The sequence below is a fragment of the Musa acuminata genome, chromosome BXJ3-11 (genome assembly GCF_036884655.1).
Source record: "Musa acuminata AAA Group cultivar baxijiao chromosome BXJ3-11, Cavendish_Baxijiao_AAA, whole genome shotgun sequence".
In the NCBI taxonomy this organism is placed as follows: Eukaryota; Viridiplantae; Streptophyta; class Magnoliopsida; order Zingiberales; family Musaceae; genus Musa; species Musa acuminata.
Window position 1 is genome coordinate 9,558,778 of NC_088359.1, and position 21,012 is coordinate 9,579,789.

Below are 21,012 nucleotides of genomic sequence, written 5' to 3' on the forward strand. Positions count from 1 at the left end.
GAGAGAGAGAGAGAGAGAGAGAACAAGTTTCCCTGGTCTTCCGGAAAGGGTCTCATAGTAATGAGAGTTAAACCGAGATTTCTGTATCCTTCTCTTGAATGAAAGGGTGTGAGGGAGTTGACTCCAGTCTTTGATGTGTTGATGGAAGAACTAAATTTCCTTTCTCAATCAAAATATGAAGTCTTGGGAAAGAAATCTATGAATAAACTGGCTTAAAAAATTATCCGAAAACTATCCCTTATTATATTAGATTTGTGATCTTACTTCTATAGCAGCAGTCTTTGTAGACAACCACCGATGATTACGGACGAGTTAACTAATCAATAAAAAAACACATTTGATTATAGATCAACATGATAATGAGAATCTTCACGCATGAAGTGGACGATGTGAATAGATGCGAATACCACCCACTATCGGCCATCGATTCGAATACAATAATTGTCATAAATTCGAACTATAAATGAAATTGGAAGTCTCGACGTCGAACGTACGACCTTTTGGAAGTACCTCAAGTCGAAGCGCATGAATGAAGGGAAGGCAGTGAAGTGAAGACGACGACAGTCATATGATGTGACTCGGGCCATGCGGCTTTTATTCTACCAGAACAGTCGGTCTCCTCCTTTTGTTCTCCGGGGAAGAAAGAAGAGTTGTATCAGCGAGTGGGGCTGCACCGGAAACAGCAAACTATAAGCTCCATAAAAAGATCACAAGTTCCAGGAAAAATAAGCTAGATTCTCTCTCTTCCCCAGTAGTGCTAATCTTCTTCGAGTGTTTTAACTTGGGCTGCGAAGGATAGGATAGGATGGCTTTTAGATGACGAGCTGCCTGCAACATCCAAAACTTTACACATCACCAGGCAGTAAAATAACATAAAGGAGGAGATGAAAGGATGAGCTTTTCCATATAAAAGGAGTCATGCAAGGTTCACCTGTAGGAAGCTCACAATTACAGGGCAAGCATGATCGAGTTTTCAGGACTAGCAATCCTCCCCGTATCATCAGGAAGATATCATGTCGGATGATGACCAGGTGAGCCATGTGCAGGCCAGCATTCGTTGATGGCTCTGGATTGATTGATTGATACCTGAACATGATTAGTTTGATCAATAAAATCTCTCGAGTGCAGGGCATCGAATGATAAACACACAAAGGGAGAGGAAAATACCGTATTCAAAGAGCTGTCTGTGGCTTCAGATGGACATCATTTTTTGACAGCTCCTGAAATCATATTCCTGCAATGACAAAGAAACAAAATTATGGTCATTTAAGCTTAGCCATTAAGCAAAACAGACACTATATGATAAAATGACCTCCTCTGGCGAATCCATTTCATCTTCTACAGATGTTTTTCTACTAGTACGAGGAAGAAACAAGTGTTATATGATGATATATTCAGCAGCACACTGATGCTCTTCACATGGTTTAACTCCATAGTAGAGATGGAAAACAGAGGCTTCTTTCGTCCAATATGAATGCCCCTATTCCTGACGACAGGTGTAGGCATCTCCAGCCGGTAGCAGATCTTAGATAGTGTATGCTTCAGTGACCTGCATGTAGATGAAACCCATATATACCATCTCAGGCAATAATGCCTCATCACTATCGTCTGACAGAATGCCATCAGCCCAATCCTACTAAAGAGACCAATGGGCTTTCAATCATGAACAAACAAAAGATTGTGCATTTAAACTTCAATATTAGTACAAATAGATTCTGGAGGGACTCAATTGTCACAGAGGATGATGCTTCTGCGTGACACATGGAAGAGTCTCCTAATGAAGGACACTGTTTTAACTTCTCCTTGGTTCTTAGATGTTCAACCCATGAAGCTTCCATCACCCAACTACTCAAATTTCCTTCTGTTAATTCAAGATCACAGTGAAAACTATAAGTGCCTCCAATAATGCCAATATTTCAAGGCAATGGATCATGGAAAAATGCTCCACTGTGCTACATTTCCAATGTTGCAAACATGTAGTAGTCAGGACACTGGAACCATGTTGAAACACGCTACGTATATCCAGGGCTCGGTTGGCAATCCTGATTCCCTAACTTCATTGGTCACAAAAGATGTAGCTCATGTAGATCAATAAATTACATCTGCATAAACATCATACTTGAGATACAAAAGTCACAAATTTAAGATTCTTGCCTGTTCTACATATAAGATAGTCAATGTTAGTCCAACTCAGATGGAAAAAGATGGCTTAGAAACCCACATAACATCCTGAGCTTAATATAATTGGGGACTCTGTTAGCTTGGTTGTTTACCTAATTGTGAAAGAGGATCCTAGTTTCACATTGAAATGGTCTGACAGGGTGGCAAAACTTCTGCAGAAGGGTGCACAACTTTTGATTGTCCTCTCACACAGTAATTTATCTCCTTCATGAAGGCAAATGATCAGCTCATCAAAAGAGGAAATAGGGGCCAACATCTAAAATATCTGGATGATAAATTAAAAGATCGTAAAAGTTAGTAATCAAAACTGAAGAATGAAGTGAACAAATTTTTACGAACAGGAGCTTCCTTCCAAAGAAGCACTGTGCCTAGCCACCATGAGACTCACTTTTGAAGCTAAATAAAAAGTCAGAATAAGTAGAGGAAGGTGCAGATGAATAAAGACAGAAGAAATCATCATTTCAACAGAGCTGACAGCAAAAGAAGAGTAACGAAGTAAGATGTTTGTCATACTAATCAAGAACATAAAAGTATGACTAAAAAGCCTGTCATATTTTAAAAAAAATTATCTAACATTAATACGTTGAGTCTAAAATATAAGCTTCAAGATAGCAATGTTGCCATTTCTCAATCTAACAATATATATTTCCTTCCTCTAAGATATACCAGTGAATTCTTTTGCTAAACATAAATATGAGATCAAATATAAACTGTGGATGGACTTCTACGGATTACATTAAGGGACAGACTCACAGATTGTCTTTTATCGTTGATATGTGATTGGACTGAGGACAACCGGCAAGCTCACTCATTATTACTCAAATTTTAGGAGTACTTACAGTCACTAATTGAATGCAATAGATATATTTACTGAGCATTTGAACAGATTTCAATGTCCTTGCATAATCTGTAAAGGAAAATAAAAGGAATGACTATCGCAACATGTGTCTTACTCTGCAGCAGAACTCTAAGTGTGCAGCAGTATTACTTTGTCAATCTGCTGGCCTTGATGAGCTCTAATGGCAGCTTTGACTTTGTTCTTACCAATGTTTCTCTACAAGGGAAAGAAGTGTCAAACGGGAAAGAACAGCCATCGTCAAATTGACCAAATGTTATGTGGAGATAGACAAAATGAAAAAAAAAATCCTAACCATTCTAAATAATCTAAAGAGAAAGTTATGACCAAATTCACTGCAAAAATATACCCTATTACTCAACTTAAGTTTCCATTTTATACATCCAAGAGAAAAAGGAAAAGTGATAAGTTGTTAACGGACAGTAATGGACTGCAAAGCTTTTCTCTCAAAGACTGATACATCCAAGGCATGCGCCAACTGTAATCCTAAGTGGATCAACAAGTGAGTTGTAAAGATTATCATGATGGTAAATAGACCCAATTCAAGGTGTATTAGTAGCACAATTTGCTTCAGAAAATTAATAGGTTCTGCATAAACCATAATATTAAGGAGTTTTTCACTGACAATTGCACTATACATAAATGATCATCGAATTGTGAAATTGTTTCCTGTATTCTAGGAATAAATATGTATAGAATGGTCGTACATTTCATCAAACACCTGAATCTCCATGTTTTCTTCATAGACCTGTGACAAGCCAAATATTTGGCCTTCAAAACCAAATGGAAAACATTTCACAAGCTTCATATTAGAAATAATCAATTACAATAATGAGCTTACGCAATTGAAATCAGTTATGCCATAAATAAATAAATAAATAAATAAATATATATATATATATATATACACACACATACATATATATGTATATATGGATTATGATCAATCCAAGATAATCCAAGGCTAACCCTTCTTCTTCTGCTACATATTATACATATACACACATATATAGGTCTCAACATCCATCAAAAGAATCAATGGAGCAAGAATGGAGGCATAATAATCTACTGTAAATTTAAATAAAAAGAAAAAACAAGAGATTCTTTATTCTTTTTTTAGATTTCAACTACATAGTATTTAGTCGTTCCCAATATTCTTTTTCACTCAAAATTCTCATAAAAGACTCTCACATACTATGCAACCTTCTCACATACCTGACTGTCTTCGAAGATTCTAATCATCTTTTTCTATATTAAGGTCATCCAAAGCAATCCTTTATCGGCACAAAGCCGCCAACCATCCGATTGCTTCCGCCCCAGCACGCTTCCCTCCCTGTCAAAACCCAATCTTCCATCCTCCTGACGACTCTCATCACACCATGCTCAAGAAGCAACATTTTCGCCAGAAATACTCGTCGAATAGCCGAGAAACAAAAGAAAAATACGCCACAAATAACATAATAAAAAAATACAAGGGTTATCTCGTCCGGCTGCAGGAGTACCTCGTTGTATCTCTTCCTCGTCGAGAGGGATGGAATGGAGGCCGGAGGCCTGAGGGTAACAGATCAGCCGAGCAGCGCCACATCACCGCGTCTGCAACAAAATTACAGTCTTACCCCGATTCTTATTATTTAATGAAGGGGACTAAAAAGTAATCTAATATTTTCTTTTACGGAACTGTCCACGTAATAGCCATGATTTAATAGTGGTGACGTGTAAATGTCCGTCCAATCTCTGCTCGGGTATATAACTGAGGAAACGCTAAAGTGGGAGAAGTTATTGCACGACGATACATATTAACCGGCCGCGATTAGGGTTGTCTTCCCCTTCTTCTCCCACGGCGACGGTGGTAAGAGCTGAAGAACCCTCGTGCGGTTGTCGTCTCTCTTGTGTTTCTACCTCATTTATTTGTGGGATTCCGTTCAGGGTTTGTAATCCGTGGCCATCATGAATAGAGGATTTGATTGGAATTGTACATTTTGGCTAATAAAAACTACATCAATTTGGCGTGATGTCGCAGCTATTTGGGTCGGAAAACATACCTAGTTAAAGCGAATGCAGTCAGATCACCTTTCTTGTTTCGAGCAGAGATCTCATAGGTCTCTCTACTACCTCTCCTGGGAAAAATGGGATTTGTTTTTCTTTCGATTTCTTTCGATCTTATAAATAATCCCTTTTTTACCTCCTTTTCCATGGTTGGTAAAGGTATAGTGAAATTTAGCACTTGGTTTTGAACTCAAGTTATTGCATCACTCTCTTCTGAGGTTTCTTCCCATGATTTGGCGATGAAATTGGTTATAAATTAGCATCTTTTTAATTTGTTTGCTACTCTATTCTTGTTTAGTTTATTTTATAGATAGATAACCCGTGTAGTTGAATGCTTGACATGGTATCAACCTAGTATGTCATTATCTGATGACATGGTATCAAGCTTTTAGATAACTTGATTGAGTTCGAACCACTGGCCCAAGATGCTTAAAGTCTAATTTAACAGTTATATACTCATCAAACCCTTATGAGTTGGTCCTCTTTGGCCCCGCCTACGAGTAGTTCCTTCCTACTCGGTCGGTCTAATGATTTTGTTAAGCCTGAACCTCTGACATAAAATGTTTAATGCCGAGCCTATAGTAGTATACTCATTAGATGTCAATCTAAGTCTTAGCTCACTTTCGATTTGGAAATAAATCTGGGATGTTACAATGTACATGTCCAATTTCCAAATAGGCAGTCGAGACTTTGGATTCTTTACTAAATTTAGCTATGGTTCTTATCCGGTGGAGCTGTTTTTGAATTATCGCATGTTAATTCTTTTTCCTTCTACCAGGAATTTGAATGTTATTATTTTCTAGGTGTGCTTGTTGAGTGATCTCATTTTTTTCCATGCTCAATCTTATATAAATATTTCAACTTACTGTTAGCCTACGAGTGCTAAATATTAAAGACATTGGGATCTAGTTGATAAAAATACATATTTTTACCAATTGTTCTTGGTTACATTTCTGAAGATGCTCACTTCTGCAGCTTGGTGTGCCTTCTGTTTGCACGTCGAATTCGTGCTTTTGATTCAGTCAAAATATCATCTAAGGTTGCAAGCAAGAATGCTACCTTTTGCTTTTATGAGAACAAAATATCAAAGTATGTATTCCCTTTTCAGTCTCTTTTAACTTCCCCTATGCACTCTACAACAAATAACTCTCTCATTTCTCATTCTTCAGAGGATGCGACAACAAAATCCTATTGGCAGAACATGTGACACCATTTTTCATGGCTTGACTACCTCTTGGAAGCGCATTTGGTTGTTTGCGGGGAGATCTGTAGTTGTTTGATTAAATTACAGTGACTGAATCATTACAGTGTTTACATTCTGGACACCTCCTGTCCTCCATTGCCCTTCAAACAAAGTGATTGGTGCAATCACAGTTCCCCATGGCCTGACAACACCAGCAGCAAGAGGATGGGAGGTGTTCTCTTGCAAATGTAAATGGAAGGGATGCCTACTGCACATAGAAATGGAACATGTACGTGTCAGAGAAGGGCATTGAACCGGATTAAGATTAACAGATTTGCTTTGCATCTTGTTGGCTTCTGCTCTTTATTCTGGTGAGTGATGGAATCCAATTATTGGGCATTGGTGGTGTACAAACTCCTAATATTGTATTCTATCAACCTCAATAATGTTTACAACCATTCATCCTTCAGCCTGAAGAATCAGAATGAGTAGGTGAATGGTTCCTGATAGAGTCTCATCTGATTCTGATATCTTGCGGTAGGATTTCCGAGTGGAAATGTATTTGGTACTACAGGAGATTATGCAGTGCTATATTTTACACCTTTGCACAGCGTTCTCTGGATCAGAGCAAGTGACTTGATCCGTTGTTTGTTTGATTTAATATATGTTTTGTGGCTGACATAGATCTACCAACAACTGGCTTTAACATTAGCATTCTGATCTCAGTTCTTGAGGATTTCCATGCTGTCCTCAGGTTGCTCTTCCAGCATTTGAATTTGAATTCCTTCCTTGTTTCCATCATGGGCTGCAGCATCCTTTTCTTTACTATATAACTCTGTACCAGCAAGCAGAGGAGAAAAGTTTGGGGACGTTCTCTTCTAATTTCTCTGCTTTGAGATGCAGGAAAGCTGCAGTGTTTATTTTAATGTTGGACATCACTGATGGAAGCAGGGAGGAGATCAGTAACAAGTGTGACAAGATTGGATCTACAGAAACAGGAATGGGATGGACATCCACATAAACTGACTAATTGCTAGAGTTATCCCCTCCTCCTTATCTCGATATGGATATAAAGGATATACCATCAATATGCATACAATGACTCAAATCATGATTTCCTAAGTGGTAAATTTAGAAGAAGAAATTGATATATGTCAATTTTGACATGGATCCTATACAAAGAAGGAATCTCCAGCTAAAAGAAGACTGTTGACAAGAAGCAATGGGATATCTCTGCATCAAAGAATGCATGTTTAATGATGTATCTATCCTTTGTACAAATAGCTTGGCTACATGTGTCTTCTATCTAGACAATCATGAAGGTGTCAAGTTTAAGTTTGACTTGTACATCATTTAATGTAATGGAAGGAGATTATTTTTTTTGTTGAAACATTTGAAGAACCATCATGTTGAATGGTCCAATGTGAATAAAAAGTGAAGCAAACCTAACTATATCACTGTACTAGTGAGAAATCTTATACTCAGTCAAGACAATCCTACATTCATGAACAACAACATATCATGCATGAATCACACAACACAACAAAGTTGGACAAGTGTCCGCACCCATCTGATTGTGATTGTTGCACTGGAATTGTGGGGATCATGACCACAAATCCGAATCATACAACTGTTGTGATTGGGATAGAAACAATCAAACAAAGACTCTTGTTTATGAATTGCTGTCTGGGCCTCAGCTGTCTGCTGCCTCTCCTCTTTGGCAGTAGCTTCCTTCACAAGCACTAGAGAAGAATGTCCCTTGCAAGAAACCTCCACTATGAACAAAAAGCTTCACTAGTTTCATCCTCTTTTTCTCCTTTTGCAGCCAACCAGCTACAATGGTTGGATCATTAAGCTAGCTACTTGTTAGACCATATCTCTTTCCCCCTCTTTATTCAACTCTTTTTGGACCCACCATTCTTCTTCCTCGCAACTGCACCTGCAAGTGAAGAAGGCACATGAATGAGCTGCTCTCAGGCCTCGTCTCCATAAGCTACTCTGTAAGCTCAGGATATATGATGAACAACAAGCCAGGAAGGCAAGACTCTGATTGGGTTTCCATGTTGGGATAAATCTAAGATGCAAGTTGCAAGCTAAACTATTGTTTAGATTGTGAAGCCAACCCCCTGTTCGACTTCTTGTATTATTTGCTGTGTTGCTCTCAAGACGTAATGTGTCTTCGCAAACAATATCTCTCCAAAAGACACCTTTTTGAGATTTTGAACTGAATCAAAATCAAATTGAGCTTCACCTGTAAGAGAGGCTTCATTTTGCTGACTTGGGAAATCTGATCTTGTTCTTGACCTCGAATCAATCAGCATAATAAGCATTTGTCCATCCAAATCAACACTGTTTTAATTCTGAGTTCTTGAAACCCGAGTTGTTTTACTCTGATCCCAGTACATCATAATAAATGCTTCTACCAAGTCCAAAAGAAGCTCTTGGTCCCCCTGCCACACAAAAACCAATCACCAAGTCCCAGGACAAAAAAGTGGTCGTCAATCCAAAACCACCACCACCCCTCCCCCCCTCCCTCCCTCTCTCTCTCTCTCTCTCTCCTCCGATTTTTGGTGTATTTAGTGTCTCTAAACACGATTCATCCATTCTTCAAGCAATTAATCAGCACAAGAAAGAGGAAGAGAGCAGTTCTGAAGCCGTCCCTCCTCACCCTATCTTCTATTGCTTCCATCCACGTTCCCTTCCACTATTACCATGCCTTTTCCGTCTCCAGAAGCGCACAAAGCTAAGGACAAACGAAGCCAGAAGCAGAGACAGAGCCGGCCGTGAAGGGGAAGAAGAAAAATACATATCTAAAGTGATGCTTCTCACGTCCCACCACTTCAACCTTCCTTCAATCCAACTCCATTCGAGAACAGTCCTTAGGCCCCCTCCAAATCCATGCCTTTTTTCCATGTTGGAGAAGGAGCAGAAGTGCTCGTGTTGTACAAGTACAATCTTTTTCCAGCCGTTGTTCTAAAAACCCAATCTTTACCCAGACATTGTTCTAAAAATCCAATTTTCACCCAGACACTGTTCTGAAAATCCAACCTTTCCTTTTTGTTGATCTTGTTTTCTTAATACTGGAACTTGCTGTTCGGCCCACCCCAACCTCCTCCACTTTTAATCCTCATAATACCAAGCTATGGCTGAAGTGCTCCGGTCCCCTTCCCACTTCGCCTCGTCTCCCAGACGCACCCTTTCTTGCGACCCGAATGATGGCTCGAATGGCCTTTTAAACCCTTCCAATGGCATTCGAGGGGGCGGAGAGGAGGAGGAGAATGAAAGGCGTGGTGCTGGCGGCGCGATAGAGAGGAAGAGGGAAACGAGGAGAGGGGAAGGAGTTGAGGAGCAGCAGCTGTCTGTGTTGGCACTGCTGCTGACGTTGTTCCGGAAGTCGCTGCTGGGGTGCAAGCCGGAGGGAGTCGACGACGAGGATTTCGGCTCCATGGAAATCGGGTGCCCCACTGAGGTGCAGCACGTCGCACACGTCACCTTCGACCGGTTCCATGGATTTCTCGGGCTGCCTGTCGAGTTCGAGCCGGAGGTCCCCTGCAGAGCCCCCAGCGCAAGGTCTGAAATCACTTGCTTTTCCTGCTTAGATTGTGTTCTTGTTGGGAAAAAAGCGTGAGCTTTTGGTTGACTCTTTGACTTGCGGACAACTTCATGTTCTTTAAATGGAATAATTATCATGAATTCGAAGCCTCTAAATTTCATGAGATATTACAGTTGAAACTTTACATTTAAATTCTTATTTCTTAACAAAAATATTCTTTTCCAGTTTATAGATAGATTTATAAATTCTTAATTAGCAGAATTTAACTGCGCTCTTTGTCTCTAATTTTTCTTTCTAGTTCTGGTGTGTGTTATGGAAATTGTCATTGCTTGTTGTGAGGAATAGAAAATTTTGGATGCTGATTATTTGGAAGAACCGGTCGATTAAGTAGGTCGGAACTTTGAAGTGCTAATCATGCACACCCTCAGGAAGCATGTTGCGTGACTTACAATATCATGTTTCATGCTTATAATCGCAAGCTTGTTTGAAACATCTTTGTTAAAGATGTTGATCTATTTTCATCAGCACAAAATTTCATCTTTTGTTATCCTTCACCGAACAATTTTATGGCCTTCTTGCTATCAGGTGAACTGACGATGCCTTTTGAGTCCATTTGTATCACTTTTCAATGACCTGACTATTCAGCGAGCCACATCGTAATATCTCTGATAAGGAATGCGGGATTTTGATTATAGCTGGTCTTAATATCTCATCGACGATGAGCTGCCTGAACGTTAACATGTACCCATTTAAGAAACATGCCTACCAGACTACTAATTATGACTGCCTTCTAAACATCTGGAACTTAAATACAAATTGGCCAAACTGGTTGGAATTGGTTGATTCTTGATTGTGTTGAGGATCGACTAATTCTGGGTTTTGTGTTTTCACCCTTTCTTTTATTTTATGTAACATGCTAAATTTCTGCTGCAGTGCAACTGTCTTTGGTGTTTCCACTGAATCTATGCAATGTTCATATGATTCTAGAGGCAATAGTGTTCCGACCATACTCTTGCTGATGCAAAGACGTCTTTATGAGCAAGGCGGCCTTTGGGTATATTTGCTGATTCTTAATAGACTTTGTAGTAATTTTTAGATCCCTAATATTTGATGCTATTTAAACTGAACAGACAGAAGGAATCTTCAGAATTAATGCTGAAAATGGCCAAGAGGAATATGTGAGAGATCAGCTAAATAATGGAATAGTGCCGGAGGGTGTTGATGTGCACTGTCTGGCTGGTTTAATAAAGGTATGCCTACAAATTTTTTCCTGTTGCCGCACATGTATATACTAAATGCATACACCCTTTAAAGGTATAAAGCTTGTTTCAAGGCAGAACACCTATGGTCTGTGTATTCTGCATGTTCTGTGTTACTGTCTGTTCGCTAGATTACTACAATCTTTCAATAAAAGTTCATTAAATTAGATGTTAGTTTGGAGAATTAGAATGGATGAGTTTGTTGATTCTTGTGTCAAAATTTTAAATTCTTTTATCATATTTGGTATATTCTAGTTACCTTTTCTTTGTTATTATAATTATGATGATACAGTCCTGTTTGCTAGTGTACTACGCCAGTAGTTTAGCCGACACCAAATGGTTGGGCCTTCTCGCTGATGATAGATAACATACTGCAAACAGTTCACTTTTTTTTTTTGGTGGATGTCTCGTGCTTCTGTTGACTTTTTATATGTGATGGATAATGCACAATAAACTAAGAACCTTTATTTGAAATGTAGTCAGATTTCGTTTCTGGAGGTTGGTCATAAATTTCGTGGAAATATATGTTCACACTTGTGGAACCAATCGCGTCTTGTTTCGTTGTTCTCTAACTCATTCTGTAAATATTTGATGTAACAGTTATCTATATAATGGGAATATGGAGACAGAAGCAATATCATATTTTGGAAATGAAACCATTGCAGAAGTCTTCTTTACTAGTTAATTCATGCCATTGCACTTTGTCTAATTTTATCATACGATCTTCTAATAGATACTTCTTTATGCACTCTTGATTTTGAACTAAAATTCAATACATTAAACATATGCCGAGAACAATTTCCACAGAAAAGTTGATCTTCCTGAAAATATTACCTTCTGCATGTTTTCGTTTTCATTATTTTGATGCTTCTACAGGCCTGGTTTAGAGAACTTCCTACTGGGTTGCTGGACTCTCTTTCGTTTGAGCAGGTGATGCAATGCCAGACAGAAGAAGAATGTTCTTGGCTTGCTAGATTGCTACCACCAACAGAGGCTGCTTTATTGGATTGGGCTATCAATTTGATGGCTGATGTTGTCCAAGAAGAACAACAAAACAAGATGAATGCACGCAATGTTGCAACAGTGTTTGCTCCAAACATGACTCAGGTATCTAATGGTAAATGCATGGCACTTATACATCCAACCGTGTTCCTTCACGTAGCCTAATCAATAATTCCTCTATCTTTCGTCATGGCCTTTTCCTGTAGAGAACTTACAGCTTACCATTCAAATTAACACAATTATACCTAATTTCTATCATAATTTTAGATGGCAGATCCTTTGACTGCTTTGATGTATGCGGTGCAAGTGATGAATTTTCTTAGGATGCTGATCTTAAAGACACTTAAAGAGAGACAAGAATCTACTCTAGAGGATGCTTCACTTTCTAATGCAGATCCATCTGATGAGAATGGCCATCATAGCCCTCAGCTTCATCTTGAAGCTCGTCTTAAAGAGGCAACTGAAGATGTTTGTGTTATCGAGGAACCTGTTGTGGACAATCTTGCTGGAGTTCCTGAAGAAAGGCCAACAAAAGATGAGGAAGCTGATGGACCACCTCAGACCTCTCATGACAATGCTGCCTCTGAAGGGACTGCAGTGCAACATTCAACTCATGAACTCTTCTCTGAGAATTCAGCATGCCCCGATGGTTCATCCGGTTGCCAGGAATCAGCAGCTAATTGTTCTAACGCAGTTCATACAAATTCGCATAAGAAAAAGACAGGCCAGTCAAACAATCAAAATCATTGGAAGGGCAGAAAGGCAAAGGGGAAGTCTACCAGTCGAGCTTCCTTGTCAGCTGAGAAGTCAAGGGGGGCCAGTATCGCAAGTCGTATAAATTCAAAGGTTGAGCTTGTAGAGGCATGGAGGTGAAACCTGTTCCTTCTAACTCGTATCTGATGGTAGGCATCGGTTGATTTACTGTGAATTTGCTTTCGGTCTTTCGATGTTTCGTACTGTTTGGAACATGTTTTTTGGTTTCTGGTAACTTGAAATTTTGAGTGATCAAAATGTGCTTGTTTTCTTGTTCATCTGAGGAACCGAAAACTTGTAATAAACAGCAGAGTCTACATGATTGTTTGCTTAGGATTCTTGCTTAGCCAAGTTCATGCCGAGATATGTTCTTGCCAAACCTGCATGTTCCTCAACTTTTATCTGCATGACCCATGAATGACTGTCATGACAGATGCATGAATGAAAGGGAGTACTGTTAAGCTCCTGGTGGAATGTTTCTGCTCATTGGCTTACATCACCATATTGCTCTTACTAATTAAGAATCTGCTCATTCTTCAGTCTGAACTGTGAATTTTCATATGCATTGAGCGTATAATTAAATATTATTGTAAGAGACGAAATTCTCGAGCGAAGAACTTGAGTTATTGCCCATGTTTTTGGTTAGAAAAATATTTTTTGATATATTTTGGTTGGTACTGATATAATATAATTGATAAACTTATTTTGTCTTTTTTTTTTTTTTTTTGCATCGTTGGTTCGTGTTGTATCTTTTTAGGACAATGAATATTATTCCTATTAGATTATAGTCTTTTTGTATTACGTTATAGTTTTTTTTTTTTAGTATTGTCATAAACACTATAACACAATATAAAAATATTACGCATCTATTTTTTAAATAAAATTTGTACAGAAATATTATAATATAATATGTTTATATTATATTTTGTATTAAAATTATTTTAACATAATATAAAAATATTATAACTGGACTAGTTCACCCTAGAACTGGTCTATTGAAAAATGAAGAACAAAAATTTCATATATTAGGTTAAAAAAAAAAGAACTTTGTTAGAAAATTTTGGAAATAATGATACCTTTCAAAAAATAAAAAAATATTTTTAGAAGTTTGCCCTAAACTATATTTTTATATTACATTATAGTATTTTTTTTAGTATTGTCGAAAACACCATGACACAATACAAAAATATTACAGATAAATTTTTGTATACAATTTATACTGAAATATTATAATATAGTTTTTTTTTATATTATATTATAATATTTTTATTATTAAAAATATTTTAACATAAATATAAAAATAGTTAACTGGACTAGTTCACCTTGGTGCATAGGAAAATGAAAAAAAAATCATATATTAGGTTAAAAAAAATGTCATTAGAAAATTTTGGAAATAAGGATAATTTTCAAAATAATAATAATATCTATTTTTAGGAATTTTTCCTAAACTAATTGATGAGGATAGTAATTATGATAAGACTCGGCTAACGTCAGATGACGCCTCACGCCTCGATCGACGCGACAACACCTGGTCAAACGGATCAGAACACCGGTCGAGGCGCATTAATGCTTGCTCAGGTTCGGTTCCTCACGCCACGCCAACACCAGTGTCGGACGTTACCCGCTTGCCCCCTACAAGCGGGCACATCAGGAAACAGTAGACCTCCCTATAAATACCCTCGCATTCCGAATGGAAAGGGGGAGAAAAAAAACAGACACACAAAAAGACTTCATCTGAAACCCCCTTCGCCATAAACTAACTTGATCATCGGAGGGGTCGGGCCGAGAACCCCGACCCGACCTTGGTGCAGGTCCGAGGCCGAGGGTTCCCGCGGGACGCGAAGGTGAGGAGTTTGCCAAGAGGAGACGACGACACCATCCCGACCACCACACCCGACTCGAAGGCCGTCTCAAGAAGATCCCCATCATTCGGACCCGAACCCAGCCGCGTCGGCCCCGAGGCCACGGCTTAAGGTTGTTTACACCAATATTTTTGGCGCTAGAAGGAGGGCCCCAATGTCGAGGGATCCACAAACCGACACCAATGAGCCCCCAGCCGAGGGGTCGTTCTTAACTGGGGCGCCAATAGTGCGCCCCCCGCGTGAAGGGCCACGGGCAGACGACCTCGCCGCGACTTCAAAACGCTACTGGCATTTGTTCAACGATCCGGGTCTGCTTCCGTCGGAAGGCACTCCTAGCGTCCCTTCACTCACGTCAACCGAGGCCTTCCAGGACCTTGCCCACCAGGGCCGAGCTTTGACGGGAATGGTGCAGATCGTCATTCCGCTCATTTCCCAATCAGCAAACCCGTCAGCGGCCCAACCCGCACATCGACTGGAGCCATCTGCGCCTACGCACGTAACCACCCCGGAACTCCCTGGCTCACCACAGACCCAGGCGTTTTCCTTTGGGGATCAAGCAGTGGGAAACCCTGCCGGCCAACCCGAGCAGGAGACGATATCCTCGGGCTCGGCGGGTTCCCTACGGGCCCAACTACGCCTTCTCGGCCAACGGCTCGATGAAGTACAGAGGGAGGTCCGTACCTCAAAGGGAGAGCTAGGGGACAATCCGCACGGGGGGTCGCCGTTCGCGGTTGAAATACGGGACCAACCAGTGCCTACGAACTTTCGACTCCCCTCCCTGGACGCTTACGACGACACCACCGACCCGGCGGACCATGTGTCCGCATTTTGGGCTCAAATGGTGCTGTACGGAACTTCTGACGCTCTGATGTGCAGGGCGTTTCCTACAACTCTAAGGGGGCCTGCTCGCGCATGGTACAACAGCCTGAAGACCGGTGGAATCGGCTCCTTCGATCAGCTCGCCAGGGAGTTCGAGCTCAACTTCCTAGCTTTGGCCCGACCGAAGCCATCCGTCGCCCTACTCCTTGGGCTAAACCAGAAAGAGGATGAACCCCTCTCCCATTATGTAAATCGATTCGCCACGGAAATCCAAAGTTTATCGGATGCCCACCCCTCCCTGTTGATGCAAGTATTCATGGCGGGTCTCCGTCCCCCTATGTTTTTCTGGTCCCTCATGGAACGGCCTCCCACCGTAGTTTCAAAAATGCTTCAGAGAGCCAACCAGTATGTTGCAGCCGAAGCCTGGATGTCAGGGAGGCGAGAGGAACACAAAAGGCCTCGGACGGAGCAACCGTGAGGGTAGCTACCCGACCCGTCGAGGCACAGGTCGGACCGGTCTGACCCGCCTATGCCAAGACCGCCCCTCCCCGCCTTGGGAACGTCCCATACGTAAATATTTCTCCAGATAAAGGAGAAGGGGCTACTCCGAACCCCCAACCTGATGAGAAACCCACGGGAGCTCGCGGACCAGACACGGTATTGTCGTTTCCACCGACAAAACGGGCATGACACGGAGGAGTACCGCGAGTTGAAGCGACAGATCGAGGAATTGATTCGAAGAGGGCACCTCGGTCGCTATCTACGGCAGGATAAAGAACGTTCCCCACGCCCCGAGGGCCCCATTGAAAGGCAGATCGACGTGATCACGGACGGCCCGACGTATGGGGGAAACAGTATGTCTGGGCGGAAAGCGTATGCCCGCGTGGCCGCAGCGGAAGACTATGGGAACGAGCCTGGGCCTGAGGTCACTTTTCCCGCGGAGAAAGTCGAGCAACCCGAACACGATGACGCGTTGGCGGTGACCGCCAGGGTCGCCAATGCCCGAGTAAAAAGAATCATGGTCGACATTGGAAGCTCGGCCGACATCCTTTATCTGGAAGCTTTCCAGAAGCTCGGACTCCTCCGCGACGCCCTGGAGCCTATGAGCTCAGTGCTCACCGGGTTCACCAGCGAGTCAATTTCACCATTGGGCGCGATCACCCTACCCTTAACCCTCGGGGAAGTACCGAGGACAAGGACGGTAATGGCAACCTTCTTGGTAGTCGACCTCCCTACCGCTTACAATGCAATTCTGGGATGCCCCACCCTCAATAAGTTCAGAGCGGTTATCTCCACCTACCACTAGATCGTGAAGTTCTCGACCCATGCGAGGGTCGGGGAAGTCAGCGGGAGCCCCCGCGAATCAAGGCGGTGCTACCTGACCGCGGTCTCCCTACACAAGAGGAGGAGGGATGAACCGCCCCTCGAGGACCCCCGAGAAGCAAAAAGGTCATCCCAGCACCCCGAGCCAACCGAGCCTACAGTGGATGTGCCACTACATGAGGGACGCCCAGATCGAACGGTGAAGATCGGGTCAGAGCTCCCTGAGCGGGAGCGAGCCTAGCTCATCAATCTTCTACAGGAGAATGTGGATGTCTTCGCCTGGTCACTCGCTGACATGCCAGGCATCAACCCTGAGGTATCTCAGCACCACCTGTGCATCTCTCCCGACGTGCGGCCGGTAAAACAGAAGCCCCGACGTCTTGCTCCCGAACGCCAGCAGGCCGTTCGAGGAGAAGTAGAGCGACTTCTGGTGGCATGTTTCATTGAAGAGGCCAAGTACCCGCGCTGGTTATCCAATGTAGTTCTCGTGCAAAAAATCCAATGGAAGCTGGAGGATGTGCGTTGACTACACCGATCTTAATCGTGCTTGTCCGAAGGATTGCTACCCCCTCCCACGGATCGACCAGCTGGTCGACGCAACGGCTAGTCACGCCCGCCTTTCTTTCATGGACGCCTTCTCCGGCTACAACTAGATCAAGATGGCACCCGAGGATCAGCAGCACACCACGTTCCTCACCAACCAAGGGGTATATTTCTACAAGGTCATGCCATTTGGGCTAAAGAACGCGGGGGCTACGTATCAAAGGACCATGAACAAAATGTTTGCTCACCAGATCGGGAGAAACATGGAGGTTTACGTCGACGATATGATTGTGAAAAGTCGCGTGACTGCGACTCACTTATCCGACTTGGCCGAGACCTTCGACACATTACGAAGGTACAACATGCGGCTTAACCCCGCCAAGTGCGCCTTCGGTGTCAACTCGGGCAGATTCCTAGGGTTTATCATACATGAAAGGGGAATCGATGTGAACCCCGAAAAGGTATGGGCAATCGTCGACATGTAGGCCCCTCGGACAATTAAGGAGTTGCAGCGCCTGAACGGGAGGCTCGCCGCCATGTCAAGGTTCCTGTCCCGATCGGGCGACCGGTGCCTCCCCTTCTTTTGGGCTCTGAAGGACCCTAAGGACTTCGCGTGGACGACGGAATGCGAGAAGGCTTTCACCCACGTGAAAGAGCATCTGGCGTCCCTCCCTAGCCTCGCTTCGGTGTCCCCTTGGGAAAAGCTGGGTGTCTACCTAGCCGCCTCTCGGCATGCAGTAAGTTCTGTCTTGATCAAGGAGGCTTCTGGAGAGTAGTTACCGATTTACTACACTAGCCATGTCCTTAACGGACCCGAGGAGCAATACCCTCTGATCGAGAAGTTGGCGCTGGTGCTCGTATTGACCGCCCGAAAGCTGCGCCCCTACTTCCAAGCTCATCCGATCGAGGTAATCACCGACCAGCCGCTCCGGTAGATTTTGTCTAAATTTGACCTTGCAGGTCGCCTCCTCAAGTGGTCAGTAGAGCTCGATGAGTTCGATATTCAGTACATCCGGAGGACCACCATCAAAGCACAAGCGGTGGCCGACTTCATCTCCGAACTAACTCAGCCTGAGGTCGAACAGCCCAAAAGTGTGAAGACGAAATGGCTCCTCCGCGTCGACGGATCATCCGGCCTAAAAGGCGTGGGGGTCGGGCTGGTGCTAGAAGCCCCCGACAGGCGCTCGTTCGAGCGCTCCCTTCGCTTCAGATTCAAGGCCACCAACAATGAGGCAGAGCACGAGGCACTACTAGCGGGGCTCAGGCTAGTCGTCGAAATGCAGGTCGGCGACATACGCATCTTCACCGACGCGCAGCTGGTAGCCGAGCAGCTCTCCGGCGGGTACGAGGCCCGGGACCCAATCATGTCGAAGTATCTAGCGGAATTAAGAGCTCTCGCCGCCCGCTTTTCCCGCTTCACAATATCCAGGGTGCCGAGACGCCAGAACAATCGGGCGAACACCTTGGCTAAACTGGCCTCTGGATCGGGTCCCAAGGGCGAGTCCGACGTGGAGGAACTCCCCACCCGAGCCATCGCGGTCGCAGCGGTGGCCACCGTCGGCTTGCCGACAACATGGATGTAGGAGATGTTGCAGTTCAACCGTCACGGGATGCTTCCCGAGGATGAAGTTGCGGCTCGGCGCCTGCGCCGAGCCCAAGCCTGGTATTGTGAAATCGGTAGACGGTTATACATGAAGTCGTATTCACGTCCCCTACTACGCTGCCTAGAGCCCGAAGAGGCTCAGTCGGTTCTTGCCGAAGTCCATGACGGTATTTGCGGGAAGCACATAGGTGGGCATACCCTGGCATTCAAGGTGCTCCGTCAAGGGTACTACTGGCCCACTATGTGCCGAGACGCGAGTTCGTATGTGCAGAAGTGCGATGCGTGCCAAAGGCATGCACCAACCCCCCGGCAGCCGACGGTACCGCTGACGCCCATGGACGGCGCGTGGCCTTTCGCGCAGTGGGGAATGGACCTTCTCGGCCCTTTCCCCCCAGCTTCGAGGCAACAAAGATATATTATTGTCGGGATAGACTACTTCACCAAATGGGTCGAGGCCGAACCGCTGGCATCGATCACGGAGCGTCAGGTGGAGAGGTTCGTGTGGAGGAACATTGTTACTCAGTTCGGTATACCTAGAGTCATCGTCACTGACAATGGAACGCAGTTCGCCAGTGCCCGGTTCAAGGAGTTTTGCGCGACCTATGGGATACAACTGAGGTTCAGCTCGGTCGTGCACCCCCAAACGAACGGGCTGGCTGAGGTAACCAACCGAGCCATCCTGGGCGGACTCAGGAGAAGGACGCTCGCGGCCAGATCCGCTTGAGTTGACGAACTCCCGAGAGTCTTATGGTCTTTGCGGACCATGCCTAAGACCATGACAGGGGAATCCCCTTACAGCTTAGCCTTCGGCGCCGAGGTCGTCCTACCTGCTGAGGTAGAAATTACCACCCCATGCACGGAATCTTATGACGAAGGGACGTCGGCCGAAGGACTCCGAGCCAGATTGGACTTGCTCGAGGAAAGGCGAGCCGAAGTGCACCTGAAGGACCTGTCGTACAAAAGAGCCTTCGCTAGGATTTACAACAGAAGGGTCCGCCCCTGACCTATCAAGTTGGACGACCTAGTGCTGCACAGGGCCGAGGTAAGTAATCCGACCCGAATGCATGGTAAACTCACTCCCAAATGGGAAGGACCTTATCGGGTCATCGAGATTGTCCAACCGAGCATGTATCGGCTCGCGACGATGGCTGGCGGTTCTTTGTCAACAACATTGAACGTCCAAAACCTTAAAAAGTTTTACGTGTGAGAAAGCAAAAGATTGGCAATATGCAAGAGAACAAAATTTTTTTTTATTTAAGAAAAACTAGGACTACAAGACTCGACCATGACTTACAGACCAACCAACCCCTAAACTACAAAATTACAGGACCCTTTTTATTCCTTCGAGACCTCCAGGCGATCGTCGAAGGGGATGTCCTCGGACATGTCCACCTCTAGGTCTTCGGGATGGGAGGCGAAAGGATCTTCCTCCACCTCGAGGCCGGGGTAGCGCGCACGGAAACGAGCCAGGGTGATATGGTATCCATATTCGTAGGAAACCTACCCCATCCATGTCAGCCCGAGTTCAAACCCCTCGGACTTCTTGTAAGCCTCGAGCAGCTCCTTGTCCTTGTCCGATCGGAGGCGTGCCTCCTCGGCGAGTGCATCGGAAGCTGCTCTCGTCTCTGCCTTCACCTCCCTCAGTTTCTTGCTGTGGGTGCATGCCTCTGTCTTTATCAAGCGGAGCTCGGTTCGATCTATCCGCAAAGTTTTCTGGAGCTCCTTATTCGAATTTTCGGATATCTGGAGATCCGATTTGACACGAGCCACCTCCGCCTCTGAATCCGTCGTGCGCTTCTCGGCGGCCGCCACGGCTTCCAGGCTCGCCCCGACTCTGACCTCCTCCACTTGGCGGCGCAGCTCAGCGTTGCGCTCGCTGAGGCCCCCGATAATCCGGCCAACGTCATACACCCGATCCATCAGGGCCGTCGCGTAGTGGAGGCTCTGTAAGAGAGAGGAGAGGTCAGGAGGTGTTGGGAAATCTTGGGGGCGACATCATATGCGCAGCGAAAGAACAAGAAAACAAAAT

At 44.0% G+C, this 21,012-nt stretch overlaps 1 protein-coding gene and 2 long non-coding RNA genes across 7 annotated transcripts; 2 read left to right on the forward strand and 1 right to left on the reverse strand.

The window, feature by feature from the left end:
* Positions 1-261: 261 nt before the first annotated feature.
* Positions 262-3,884, reverse strand: LOC135652869 (uncharacterized). Of its 4 annotated transcripts, none has more exons than XR_010502234.1 (4): positions 2,274-3,884; positions 1,168-2,102; positions 932-1,086; positions 262-828 (listed from the first exon to the last, which is right to left on the reverse strand). It is a non-coding gene; the product is annotated as an uncharacterized LOC135652869 (long non-coding RNA). The 4 variants fall into 4 exon arrangements; XR_010502233.1 differs by having other exon boundaries at positions 1,168-1,234; positions 1,313-3,884; XR_010502232.1 differs by having other exon boundaries at positions 1,168-3,235; positions 3,745-3,810.
* Positions 3,885-4,867: 983 nt separating this feature from the next.
* LOC135652894 (uncharacterized) lies at positions 4,868-6,866 on the forward strand. 2 transcript variants are annotated; one of them, XR_010502249.1, is made up of 4 exons: positions 4,876-4,964; positions 5,058-5,136; positions 6,059-6,172; positions 6,253-6,866. It is a non-coding gene; the product is annotated as an uncharacterized LOC135652894 (long non-coding RNA). The 2 variants fall into 2 exon arrangements; XR_010502248.1 differs by having other exon boundaries at positions 4,868-5,136.
* A 1,959-nt stretch (positions 6,867-8,825) lies between these two features.
* Positions 8,826-13,195, forward strand: LOC135653420 (rho GTPase-activating protein 5-like). The gene is made up of 5 exons (XM_065175383.1): positions 8,826-9,836; positions 10,753-10,873; positions 10,950-11,069; positions 11,955-12,185; positions 12,348-13,195. Exons 1-5 carry the CDS (start codon positions 9,409-9,411, stop codon positions 12,951-12,953), a joined length of 1,506 nt encoding a protein of 501 aa, XP_065031455.1. The 5' UTR covers positions 8,826-9,408; the 3' UTR covers positions 12,954-13,195.
* Positions 13,196-21,012: the final 7,817 nt, after the last annotated feature.

What these genes read in the sequence shown, in the direction of transcription:
- LOC135653420 (XM_065175383.1), top strand. Translation starts at nt 9,409, where the DNA reads ATGGCTGAAGTGCTCCGGTCCCCTTCCCACTTCGCCTCGTCTCCCAGA. An exon ending in TGCAGAGCCCCCAGCGCAAG is followed by an intron (nt 9,837 to 10,752) that starts GTCTGAAATCAC and finishes TTTCTGCTGCAG; the next exon opens with TGCAACTGTCTTTGGTGTTT. An exon ending in ATGAGCAAGGCGGCCTTTGG is followed by an intron (nt 10,874 to 10,949) that starts GTATATTTGCTG and finishes TAAACTGAACAG; the next exon opens with ACAGAAGGAATCTTCAGAAT.